The following is a 13,696-nucleotide window of genomic DNA, read 5'->3' on the forward strand; positions in this document are numbered from 1 at the left end:
GTATATTAATGTATCATTCTGGTGGGCCTTTATGGGCTATCAGGCATCCAGGAAAGGATGGAGGGACCATGGAGGGATAAATAAATGTTTCATTTCTGCTCTCAGGGGCATTTGATACTTAACAACCTTCTTTAGCTCTGAGACTGCCATGGAAAAACCTGAGAAAGTCAGACAGGAACTTCTGGTTTGAAGCTGTGGATGAGAGAACAAGCCCTGACCACCAAAATGATGTGCAAGAGACACTGTGCTCAGAACAGGAAACAGCTCCATGGCTTAATGGCCTCCCCAGGAAAAACAGGGATCTTTCATGGGCTCGTGGGTTTGACACTTCCAATTATTACCCAACCGATCTTGAAAATCTTCTGATTTCCTTAGGAAAAGTTTAGAGAAGAAGTAGAGCACGTCAAAAATATTGTTAAACTAAAGAGAAAACGGGAAACCAGCAACCATGGCTGGAGACACTGACTGTAACTGGAGGCTGGACTAGACAATACTGCAGTGGGACTAAGTCAGCCAGGCTGAGGATATTGGAAGACACAGAAAATTCTGGCCTACGGATGAAGATCACTTTCTTTTGAGGTGGGGGAAAATCGAACACTGTGGACAAAACCACCCTCTTCTCCAGCTGGGTTACTCTCCCAGCTGTAACCATTCCTGACAGAAAAATAATTCAATTAGAAAGAAGTGCAAGATGCTTCCATGGAGCAGCAATAAGAAGCCTGAAGGCCAACCAAAGCACAAACCACTCCACTCATCTCTTGGTGATGTATTTCTCAGCCAGCTGAACTGGTTGAAACAAAACTGGGAGAAGGTGCTGATGGTGAACCCCAGGTACCTGAGGTGTTCCCTGCTGAAGGACAGAAGAGGTGAGGAGCAGGTGAAGATCTGCCTGAGCCTGAGGCTGACACATCACTGCCAGGAACACCAGATGCTCAGGACACCACTGCTGTGTTTAGGCTCCTGACCTGCACAGGAGCCACCCAACACATCAAAGGCTGACTGTTTTAAATATGTTCTTATTTCTTTTATGAACTTTTCAAACAAGCAGCTTCCCCAGCCTTCAGAGGCACTGTGAAGTACCCTGGCTAACAGAACCCACACCATGTACAGCATTTCAGTGCAAAGCAGAGCATCCTGCTCTAACTGGAATAATGCTCCCCAGCTTTCATTCCAGTTTGGGCTATTTTTTTCAATTCATATTCCAGGGATCTTTTAAAGCATCCTTTTTGTGTGAACTATCACCAGGGCCAGAAGGAAACCTCAGGCCAGAAACTACAACCCTCAGCAGCTGGGCGAGTTTCCCAAGAAAACATTTCCTCCAAATAAATGGGGCTTCTCCATGTGCCTCTAATTTGTGGTACCCTCACAGAACAAGAGGCACAGTCCCTGCAGCAGCTGGGGCAACACCATGTGGTGATGCTGGAGGCAAATACAAAAAGGGCTGGAGAATTGCACATACTCTGGAGACTCTCAGACAAAACCAGGACAGCACTGGAGCAGATCCTGAGGAGGAACCAGGGCTCTCTGCACAGTGGGAAGCCCAGGACAATGGTCACAAGTCACTTATGGACTGGGGAAAACCAGACTTAACACAAAAACAAGAAACCAGAAGCAAAATCAAAGGGTAGTGGGTAGAACTGGAAAGTCTGACCAGGCAAAATCACAAAGAGCTGGTGCAGCAGACACACATCAGCCAGGAAAAGAGACTTCTCCTAGGAAAATGAGGAGCCAGGAGGAGAAACCTGACCAAGTGAGGATTCAACATACAAACTGGCCTTGCATTTATGCTTTGCATAGCCAAATCTGGCACTGGACAAAACTGGGCTGTTCTCTTTCCCACCTGGAAAAGTCTTGACCTCATATGCCAAAAAAATCCTAAAGAAAATGAAAAGTGTATTTTCAGTGACAGGAAGACTGTGATGGCAGTTGACCTGGAGTAAAAAAGTGCATCTCCAGGAAGATCTGAAAGGAAGTGATCTAAAGCATGAAAGGATTGGTTTTTATTTGGAAATAAAAACTTGGAAGATGAGGAGAACATAATGCAACATTTTCTAGGGGCAAAAATGAGAAAGGTTTGAACACAAATCCCCCTCTTTCCTACATTCTCTCCCCCTCCTCCTGATAGCTCTAGGAAGCAGCTCTCTATGGCAGAAAGCATAAGGCACAAACAATTGCAGGTGGCAGCAACAGGAGGACCAGGTCCCTGCTCCTGCAGCCCACTCCAGCCTGTTCCCAAAGAGGCACAGAATGTCTTTTTGTAATTAAAACAAGTATTCACAGAGAATGACCAAGGCTAAAGGAGAGGGAGGAGCAGGACAGGGCACAAGAGCTCATCACCATCATCCCTGCCATGCTCCACCTGCTGAAGCTTTGCTGGAGTGGTTTTAGCCAGTGACACATCAAAGCTCATTTCAGGCTCATTTTCCTCCTCTTCTACTGACTCTGGAGCACAGATGAAAAGCCTGACTCACCCAGGGCCTGGCAGCCCTGCCCGTTCCAGGAGACTCATTAAAGGTACCGGGATTGCATCTGCCAGGACAGAAATCACAACCATCAGCATGGGCTGATAGTCCAAAACGAGTTACAGGGAAAAATGAAAGAAAACAGTGTCTCCACCTGCAGATCTCAAGTTATTTTGCTGAGATTTCAGCCCTCAGGAATTGTTTTCCTTCAGTGGTAAGAAAAAAGGCTGTGCTGGGGGAGCCCTGGGGGCACAGGAGCCCGTGTGCCCTGCGACACTGAACTTTCCCAAGCAGGGGAAAGCTTGGCAAGCTTCAAGGAACAGTTCCTTGGGCAAAGGCAGGACAGGCTACAAAAAGCAAGAGAAAGGAGCTGGGAACAGGGTTTGAAGATATGCTCTGGCAGGCACAGCCTTTGAGGGGAGCAGGATGAGTGACCAGAGGTGCCCAGCTGGCCTGGCACAGCAGGAGCTGCCTTCAGCCAGAGGAAGACTCCAGCCAGGGGAAATGAGCAATGTTTCAAACTGCACACCTGCAAAACAAGGAGGATTTTTGAATCTCCCTGTGGCAGAATGGGGTGACAAGCCTGGTCATGGTAGCTGCAAGCAGGACACAGCCCTTCCAGAAGTGGGGTAGGAATTTCCTGACTGCACTGGGAGTTTGCAGCAACAGTAGTGGAAATTTGGGGAGTGGTGGAGAAGGATGAAGGAGCAGTTGGGACAGGCCCCTGCACCAATTTTCTCTGCATCTAGTGAGCAGCACAGAACAGCTAACTTTTGGTTTGCAGCTTCCATAAAGCTGTTTCCTTGTGTTGAATGTCCTTCCAAGGATGCTTGGCCTGCTGCACCGGCGCTGCTCTTGGGGAAGCACAGGAACAACAGCAGCTCAACCAAATGATCAGACACTGGCTGCACCATCCAGCTGTAAGGGGACCCTGTCACCTGCCCCCAGCACAGTGCCACACCTCAGAGCTGCAGGTGCCACAGAGATCATAGCCAAGGCCTCACTAAACTGAGACATTTTCACAAAGCACAACTTCCCTTCTCAAACTTCTCTTTCAGAAGAGCTTTATGCTGAAGGAGAACACATGGCTGAAGGCAACAGTTCCACAGTGAAGAGACCACAAAGTTTGAGATAAAGAGAGAGCAGGAGGGGGACAGTCCCCAGCATGGACAGATTAAGACAGAGAAGGAGCAGAAGATTAATGCACAGCCATGGCTGCCCCAAAAGCATCAGGAGGCTGAGAAAGGAAGATCTGAGGAGTGTGGGATGAACTAGTCACTAGCCTAAGCTCAGCCCCATCCTGAAACCTCATCTCCAAGAACTGCACCATCCAGTCTGGGGAATTGCTGCTGCTGCCTTGGAGGCCTCACTGTTCCACCCACAGGTCTCCCTTTGCTGAATTTTGTGTTTTCTCCCCACTGGGACAAACAGAACAGTTGCTTACCACTACTGTTTTAGAAATGATGCTGTTGCCCAAACCCTCCAACCTTTCTTCCCCAGCTTGAAAGAAACAGGGTCAGAGGAAAGAAGGTGGCACCAGCCCAGCCCACAACTTTAACAGTTTAGTCACTGTAAATAAAGCAGATTTACTTGTTTAAAAGTGAGGCCCCAAGCCCAGAACAACACCTCATCCCCTGGGAAAGCCAGCTCAACATGCTGCACTGTGCCATCTCCAGCCATGTGCTTCAAGGACACCTTCTGCTTCCCACATGGCTGTACCTGCACCACGGGCCCTCAGCAAGGCTCTCCTAGGGTGCTGAAAAGCCCTTGTGCAAACAGTGTGGGACAAGAGAAGCCCTGTGCCAGCAGACACAGCTTCTCCATGACGTGAGGTAATCCAACAAAGTCCTTCTCCACACGGCTGTAGCCACTGCAGAGCTCCAGGAAACAGCCACTCAGCCCTGGGGGTGTGCCCCCTTCACACCCTACCCAAGTCACACACCCTGAGTCTGAGAAGATGGAGCTGTCCAGGAATCATTTCACTACACCAACGTTTTTCAACCTATCACCTGCAAACTACACCCGTGAGCTCTGCCAAAGGCACCTGAAAGAAACCAGCCTTTAGCTACAGGCAACCTCTGGCTCCACTGGAGACTTTCAGGGATTCAAATCCAGCTTGAAACAGCACTGCATGGTGATCAAAAACACTCAAGAGACCTAAGCAGTGATCCCAGCACTGTGAGGAAGTCAGTATTTACTGGGGAAGACCAAGGGATGAGGGTTACTCCAGTAACCTGACACACTGGAGACAGGTAGGAATTACATTCAGAGCAGCTGGGGCTGAGATATGTCTGCTTGGCATGTGAGACCAGCAGGGGCAAATGTCTCCAGATTCCAGGGGATATTCTGAAGAAGACAGAGAGTTGGAAAAGACAGCAACACAGACTCCTACACAGCTCAATTCTGCTTTCTCCTGGGAGCCATAAGAGCACTTACAGTTAATATCATCAACAGAGTTAAAGATAGATGTCATTAGCAACCTGCAGTGAGCAAAGGAAAGGACCAGAGAGACAGAGAACAGCTGCTGCCCTCCTCCATGGACAAGATGGACAAGCAGCTCCTCAAAGATGCCCAGTGAGCAGCACTGCTGTGGCAAGACAGGCAATTATTGCCCAGCTGGGAGAGGAGGCTGTTCCTGGTTCTAAGGTGAGTTTTGGGGTAGCATAAAGTAGAAAATGGACAGTCAAGAAACCTGCTAGGCTTTCCACCTCCAGGACAGTCTGACATGGTGAGCACAAAGCAGACACTCCATCATACATCAGCAAGAGCACAACATTCCCTAGAGGACATCCACTCCATTCCAGCTCCTCCTGGCGAGGCCACACCACGGCACATGCTGACATAAACAGCTAATTTTAAGCCATTACCTTATTTCACAAAAGACACCAAGAAGCTATGAGATGTCAAGCTGTGCCTACCACCAGCCTAGGCTGTACCTGAACCAGTGACCCAGAGGTGAAAGGCCCGTGCCCCATCATCAGTCTCCAGAGACGTGTGATCCCCTCAGAACAGCAGGCTCCTGATAGACATTTTGAAAAGGGCACAGCAATTATGAGAACTTCACAAATCACCTGAAAACATGCCCATTATACACTGTATTTTCAGCAAACAGCAGCCTTTACACCAGAAATAAATAGAACAGAGCAGTAGATGGGTGCTAGATGGAAGGACTTTAATTCTCCATCACACTGCATCCCAATGGACTAAAGTATAAATGTAAGGATGGGCATCACCTACTTTAACTGCCATAATTTGCCCACTTGGTTTGTGGACCATTTTGTTGACAGAACCATAAGCGCCTCGTCCAATTTCTCCAAGGTCTTTCAAGTCCTCTGCTGTAAAATCCCAATGTTGCTCAGGGGAAATCTTCAATTTTCCTGATGATTCAATGCTGTGTGTTCTCAGTCTCTCTCTGTCAAAAATATTGGGAAGCAATTTTTCCACATTTTAAATAGTCTTTAAATGTCTCTTTTCAGCACTTGATTAAACATTAGAAGAGAGGGGTTCACAAAGCTACAGCAACAATCTGACTCCACGAAGGATTTTGGTTGGGGTGGGGGTGGAGGGGTGAGGGAAAATGTTAAATCAAAAATGACATACACTTGCCCACAGCTTCAATTAAGGATAAGTTTCTCCAGCCGCAGCATAAAATTCAATATGTCTCATAGAGTCACTCTAAGCACCCATTTACACAGTTCTTTCTGCTTTGCACAAAATTCATCAGGGTGTGAGCAGGATCTGGTAACATGCAGCACCAAGAGCCTGAAGAGCACTCCCAGCCCCATCTCCCCAAAGCTCCTGCTGCTCTACAGCACCACATCCCAGCACCTGCCTCCCTTCCAGCTGGGATTCCATCAAGACAGGTACAAAGCTCTTCTGGGTGAACCAGTGAGACTTTAGGAAAAGTTTGCCCTTATTGTAAAACTCCAATTAAAAAAGAAAATAACCCAAAACCCCCAAAATCCAATACATATAATAATTTAATTTATCCAAAACGAAATAAAGAGCCAATAATTTATAAAAACCAAAACAAGTTCTTTGTGACATATGAAAACAAAATCTGCCTGTTCAGGTGTGTCTTCACCAAGCACCTAAATTAACTTTCTCAAGCAAACGCTGTCCCTACTGAAGCCACCAGGATTTGCTAAGGAGCAGATGAACGTCCAAAATTTGTGAACAGAAGAGTTCAAAGGTGCCCCCAATGGCTCATTCACATGCAACAATGCTACCATTGAATTAGCAGGAAATGCACAAGTATTTGCAACACTTTTCATCTTAAAATGCCATGCAAAATTTCAGTTTTTCATTAGTTAATTAGCTGATTCACACTTCTTGAGTCATAGAGTAAGCCAAAAGCCCATATTTTCCACTTTCAAGATGCATTAAGAGCAATGCAGACAGATCCCACTGCAAGGCACTCTGATCTCACACATTTTGAAGCACACAAATCCTTGTGACCCCCCTGTCACAGGAGAGATCTATCAAACCCAGTGGATATTTGATCCAGCCTCCACTTTCCTGGCCAGGGTCTGGCCCAAGGAGCAGAACACACATGGAGGATTCCACCAAACACATGGAGCTGATTGAGTTTATCAGCCGAGGAATAAACAGGTCACGGCTGATTCCACGCTGATAAATCCCACACTGTTCACCAGCAGCTGCAAACACCACCCAACTGGGGACCCAGCCATGACAGGGCTTTATTGGGATCCCAGGTTTTGAGAGGGCAAAAGGCCAATTGACTGGAGCAGCTACAGTTCAAATGGCTTCCTCTGCTGCACTTTGGGTTGGCAGCTGCATGTCCTGAACTCTCGACCTGTTTGATCAAAGCATTTGGGAGCAGCTCCTCTCCCCACTGCTGGGCTGTGTCTGCCGTGGTGTTTCCTGCTCTCTAACCTGCCCAGCTCAAGATTTCCATCTGCTGTTCCCTACAGTGCCCCTACACTGCATTTAGAAATGATTTTGGAACTACAACACAGCCCAGGTGGGGTGGATGCCATCTCAGAGCTTCTGTGCACAACAAACCCTGCATTCCGTGGGGTTCTCCCGGGAAATTGCTTACTAAAAAGCAAAGAATTAAAAAAAAAAAGCAGCAAAATGACAAAAAAAAAAAAAAAAAAAAGAGAGAGAGAAAAGAACAGAGGAAAAAGGAAATGGAAAAAAAAAAAAAAGAAAAGAAAAGAAACATGACCTCCACATGTGCCAAGTGTCTCACTGACAGCTTCTGCTGGGAGCTCCTGACTGGTTTCTGTCTAACAGCTCCACCATCCTGTTTTGTCAGTGCCTTAAAAATAGTTTAAAAATAGTTCTAGTTTTGAGGGAGGAAGGGAGGTGAGAAGCACCATGCCAAGGAAGCACAGACAAATGGGCATTTCCTGCCTCACCTCCTGCCAGCTGGTGGGCATGAAGGAGCACGATCTTTGAGAGGCAAATTCTCTTCAAAAAAGCAGAGGAAAAACGGCAGAGAGGGGAAATACTGAGTTTTCACAGACTGAGCTCCCTTTTCAGCTCTTGTTGGAAAATAAAATTCCCTATCAAAGTTCTCATGGAGTTAAAAGAGGTAAACATTAAGCCAATTATTCAAATAAGCAATTAAACCCTTCTCCCTCTTTTCCCTCTGTTTTTCAGGGTAGGAAACCTTACTTTTCTGACCCTACACCAGAAGGGAAAGGGAATTGGAATCCATTATTTCCCTGTCACACAAGCAGCCTGTGTGTCCCCAGCTGTGGCGTGAAAGCAGATCTGGGCCATTGTTCCACAGCTGCAGGATGGTGCCTGCAGGGGAGAAGGTGGGAGCTGGGGAATTTCCCCTCCTCCCCAGGGCTGCACCGAGGGCTCTGCTGCCCTCCAGGGCTTTGCATCCAGACAGACCAAGACCATCCACCCCCAAACCCTCCCTCCTGGAGCTGGGCTTCATTTCCATTATGTATTTATGATGCCATCTGCCTTGTCTCGCAACCACGGCTCCTGCTTAGCTCTTCTCAAATACCCAGGGAAATGGTCAAATAACCAAATTACCAGTTTGACAGAGTGACAGATACTTGAATGGAGGTTTTGCTCATTTAGCTGATTTGCCATATGCAAGCAGGGCAGTTTTCCTTTAAGCAGCATGGCCCACCTCAAGAGTCATAACTGGAATGCAATAATTGCTTTTAATGTCAAAAACCTACACTTGTAAGAAATTTTTCTAATGTAAATCAAAATCCCAAAGGATTACCATGCAAAAAATGCAAATCTAGAACACAGACTCTCTGCATTGATCTAAATTGGGAATTTTTGAGTGAGGCAATAAAAACTAAACTGCCAATGCAGGACATCTTTCTGTATGTTTGTCCTGCTGCAGATGTACGAGCACATAAATCCATAGGGTGGATGTGCCTCCAAATGCAAAAAAGCCAGCCTAAACCCTGCACTACATCCTGGTGCTGTGGATACTACAGCAGCCTGCTTCAGAGAACAGCAGGACAACCACACAGCCCAGGCCCTAGTGAAGGTAAAAAGTAGTTAATGCCCAGTCCCTGGGATTAGTGCACATCACAGCTTGCACAGAAGTCAGCAGACATGTGCCCTCTCCTACCATTTTGCTTTTAAACTGTGAAATCTTAACTTTCTCTAAGGCTGGGAATGTTGGGCAAAATTGGACATATATTCTCCAAATGCCCAGGATGTGTAAGATGGACTTGTGGGGCTTCATATAGGATTTAAAAAATAATATAAATAGCTGAAGTGGGTTAGATACTCTTCAAACAGTTAAAAGCAGCATTTCCAAAAGTCACCTTAGAGTGACTACAACTCTTGACAACTCATCCAGGGCTTGAGCTTCCAACTCCCCATCTTGCTTTTGAAAATTTTTGAAAAGCCAAGAAAAAAGGGGCCGAGGAGGTGCCTGCGATCCTTGCACTTGAAAGGCACCAATGCCTCACTGCAGATGGTTACTATGCTTGTCACAGCAGTTATCCCAGGGATTAGGAGCACCAAGCAGGACAACAACTCCTGCAAACAGTTGTCCTTTGTCAGAGCTGTGTCCAGCTTGGCAGGAGGCGGGCGGGCGCTGGCGCCAGGCACCGCCGCCACGGCCACGGGGCTGCTCGCCACAAACCGCGCAGCTGGACACCCACGGCAAGGCCTGTGGACCCCAAAACCTCCTGTGGAGACCCACAGACACCTTGGGAAGCTCCCAGACAGGCTGCGAACTGAGCCTGATTATCCCCGAGCCCTTCTGTTAACAACCAGCTGCAGGGAGGCCACAAGTTTTAAAAACAAGCATTTCCTTGGCATGAAAAAGAAGGAATGTTGAAAAAAGCAGAGAAAAGGTGGTGGGGTTTTTTAAGCAAAATTGAAAGTCAACAGACATGAAGCAAGGCCAAAAAGATGTAGGTAGCTGCCTATCTCCTCTGTTTCACTTTGCTGAGAGCTCTGCAGGACTCAAAGGAGCCCAAAAGCTGACATATTCGATGGTAGAGCTGACATGAATAAAATCTGTAGAAGCAGAAAGATCCAAGCAAACCAGCTGTGCTTCCCAAGCCTGCCTGGTGCTGGATTCTGCTCAGAAGTCTCTCACTAAAGCTCCTATTTTCACTAGGGTTAATGAGAATATATTCTAATTCTCCCCAAGCTTGGTAAAAAGGCTGACGTTATAAAAACTGATTTGTGGTCCATCAGCCAAAGCTAAAATGTAAATCCTAACAAAAAAACTTCCAGGCAAACTGCAGGGTTCAAATGACACTGTGAAACTTCAGAGTACAAACACAGTTTAGGACTGTGGCTGACATGTTCCTACCAAGACTCTCAGACAGCCTGCAGAGATTTTGGAGAGCTTTGTTTCTGCTGTCTCAAAGTCTGTGTCATTTCTAAAACCCATTTTCAGCCCCTGCAGGGCAATGCTAAAACCATATCAACCTTAGCTTGAATTTCACTAGAAAAAGCCTCCAAAAGAAATGTTTCTTTTTTTTTTTTTTTTCCTAGGGGGGTGGAAATGTTGGTGCTGTCACCAAGGTTTTGGATTCTCAAAAGAAGAAATTATTGCTTTACATAAACAAACAGCATCCTTGCAAGAGGGGCAGAACTAATTTGGGTTTGCTCTGATCCATGTAAGCTGTCCTGAGGCTTCATTATATTCAGGAATAGATTCCTAGACATGGAGAAGAGATACAGAAAATGTGGCAAAAGGAGGAAATAGTTTTGCACTTGTAACCTACCCAGATTAAAGGAAAGCACATTTCCTCCCTTTCCTTGTGACCAAGAGGCCGAAATTCAACCTAGGACTGCTCTGGCTTTTTCTGTTCCTCCAAAATGTTAAGATAAAGATAACAACAAAAAGTGGAAGATGGCACAGCCCTTCCAGAGTTCACAAGTCTCAGCCCAGCACGTGCTCAGAGTCTCCCTGGCTTCAATGGGGCTTGGCTGAGGCTTTTAAAATGTCAATATTTTGCATTAAGCTCCTCTGGTAAAATACTGAGTTATAATGGATTTTGATTAACCCTGCCCTTACATGAAGGAAACCTCTCCACCCATAGTGGTGAAGATTGAGCTGAATTTAACTGAGCACATTGATCTCAAATTCATTTTGATTCAGCCATGAGTCAGACTGCAGCACATTCACTGAACCCACCACTGGTGGGATTTTAAAGCTTAAACTGGATTCAAGAACTTCAGGATAATACTGGAAAACTCTGAGCTAATTAATTTAAATAACCCTTCTGAGAATGCCGATTCTTTTTATTTCCTCTCCTGGGTCATGGGCAGCTCCCTGAGAGAGAACAGCAAACAGAGACAAGGGCACAGCCATAAGAATCAACAAAATAACCTCAACAGAGACCATAAATAGTTTGCAAAATCATTATTACACAGCAATCACCCCATGGAATGACACTATTTCGGAGACAAATTCATTACTTTCAGAGATGCCATTTTTGGGGGATGGAGAAGATTTGACAATGGCTAACAGACAGGAAAGCTTACTGTAGCCTGCTGGACAGTTTCTGGATGAGGTCCGCTTCTCTCCTTTTGAAACTGAACGGGACAATGTGATTACTACCCAGGGTTGCTTGTGTGTCACTTCAGCCAGGAAAAGTTGTGGAAATGACAGGAAAACATGGTGCTGTTATCACATGACACAATAACATACAACACAATACTCAGCTGGTCACACTGCCCACTGAGCACTCAGCAGCACAGATCACAGCCAGGTCTTTTCCTTCCAATTTCCACCTAAGCTACCTCCCCTCCTTGGGGGCAAAGCAGCACCCAATGATTTGAACTCCTTTTAAGTCAAGCAATTTGTTTTCTTACAGCAATAAGAATTATTACTTCCAACTGTATTATTACTACAATTAGAAACATGCATTATTAACTTATTAGCCAAATACCTGTATGTTAGTGACATGCTACTTCCCTCAAGGCACACTGTCCATCCCTGCTCTGCCTCTCTCGTGCCAAGACAGAAAATACCAACAACTTTTCTTCCCTTAAAAAAATTTAAAATCAAGCTTCCATCCTGAATCCACCAATCTAGGACTGGTGGTCTTGCCATTCATCACATCCCCTCTCCCAAATAATTCTGAAGGAATTGAACAACTACATCCTTACTTATTCCCTCCAGAGTCCTACAACTGACAAGTTAATCACCACTCTGCACCATGAGACTTCTCTAGGAACAGAAGTTGTATTCTGGATCTCAAGAGTCCCTCAAGCTGTCCAGCTCTAGAAATCTTTCTCAACATGAGGACCTGTTGTCTCAGAGCAGTTGGAGGAGCTTGGGTGAGATGTGCTTCTGCTGAGCATTGTGTGGAGAACAATCCCTGGATCCTTGCACCACTGACCACTGCAGCCAGCAAAGGAACCAGGGGCTCTGCTCAGTTCCTTGTGGGAACCACCTGAGAGGGGCAGATAATGAGCACTGCTAATTCAAATATAAGAAATGGTTTCAGTTCAAATACTCTAAAGAAGTGATTTTTCGAATTTAAACTGCTGTAGGAGAAAAAATTACAACCCAAGTGTGGAAAAGTCCAACTTCTCTTTTGGAATTTAGAAAAAAATACAACCACACAGTATCTCACAAACTTTGGGCAGCATCACAGCCTGAAATAACCTGAAATTTACTGCCAAGAATGCAGCTGGTCATGTATTTCTTTCTGTGGCAGACAAGGACAGGTGGGAGACACAGAAAGCACCTGACTGCAAGACAGAGATTGCTTATTCAGAGATGCAGCTACTTCAATGTGGTGACCAAAAGAGCTTATAACAAGACCAAGCAGACCAAATGTGACTTTTATTTAAAATGTCCCTTCTCTAAAACAAAAGATTTGTGCAGATCAGGTGAAGATTCCCAGGCTCCAGTAGAGTGGTGACATTTTCCATGCTGGCTCCTCTGTGATGGCTGCTGGGGCACGGTGCTCTCACTGACCCTTCAGAGCCAAGAGCTGTAAGCTCTGCAAGGATGCTAACAGAAAACTGAGAGTGCTGTAAGGAGCTAAACCAGTGTTCCTAGACACCCACCTTTTCCCTTTTCACTGGTGTGAAATACCCACCTAGAATATCAGAGAGAAAAGAACACAAGCCCTGGGCTCCTCAGAGAGGACAACCACCTTCACAGAGCTGCAGCAAGAGATATCAGAAAGAATCACTTCCAAGTGATCCACACTTGTCTCTGCAAAGGCACCACTTATGCCAGGCATGAAGGACCATTTGCTCACCTGGATTTATTCCAAGCTCGTCTTAGGAAGGAAGGAATTAAAATAGGCTCAACAAAGAAGAGTGTTTAACGTTGCCATAATCCACTGGAGACCGGCTTGGCCATTTGGATTTAGGTTGAATATTAGGAAAAAGTTCTTCTCCCAGAGGGTGGTGGGGCACTGAAAAGGCTCCCCAGGGAATGGTCACAGCCCCAAGGCTCCTCAAGGAATGTTTGGACAACACTCCCAAGCCAAGAGAAGGATTTTTGCAGGGTAGAGGGCCAGGAGACTCAATGGTCCTTGAGGGTCCTTTCCAACTCAGTTTATGCTATGATTTTATGATTTGCTCTCTTTTTACTACATTTCCCAAAATGGAAAGGTGTTTGTGGTATGAGGCAAGAACATCCACCTGATACCAAGGATTTCTGTAGTTTTCACAGACACAATACACAGCAAACCCAGATAATTTAGGTCCCTTTCAGGAGCCTGTTCCCCAAACAAGCAGAATAGCTAAACCAGTACAGTCCCTCAGGCCAACCCCCACCTCCATCACATCTCTCC

At 46.0% G+C, this 13,696-nt stretch overlaps 1 protein-coding gene across 2 annotated transcripts in view; it reads right to left on the minus strand.

The window, feature by feature from the left end:
* MAP2K4 (mitogen-activated protein kinase kinase 4) overlaps positions 1–13,696 on the minus strand; it is a 65,418-nt gene that overhangs the window by 21,848 nt on the left and 29,874 nt on the right. Inside the window, exons 3-4 of one of the 2 annotated variants that reach the window (XM_036394528.2) lie at positions 11,424–11,519; positions 5,700–5,874 (exon numbers count right to left, since the gene is read on the minus strand). In XM_036394528.2, coding sequence (XP_036250421.1) covers positions 5,700–5,874; positions 11,424–11,519 — 271 coding nt within the window. The remainder of the gene's footprint in view (positions 1–5,699; positions 5,875–11,423; positions 11,520–13,696) is intronic. The other variant, XM_036394529.2, reaches the window with a different exon arrangement.

The sequence above is a fragment of the Molothrus ater genome, chromosome 19, assembly GCF_012460135.2.
Source record: "Molothrus ater isolate BHLD 08-10-18 breed brown headed cowbird chromosome 19, BPBGC_Mater_1.1, whole genome shotgun sequence".
Taxonomy (NCBI): domain Eukaryota; kingdom Metazoa; phylum Chordata; class Aves; order Passeriformes; family Icteridae; genus Molothrus; species Molothrus ater.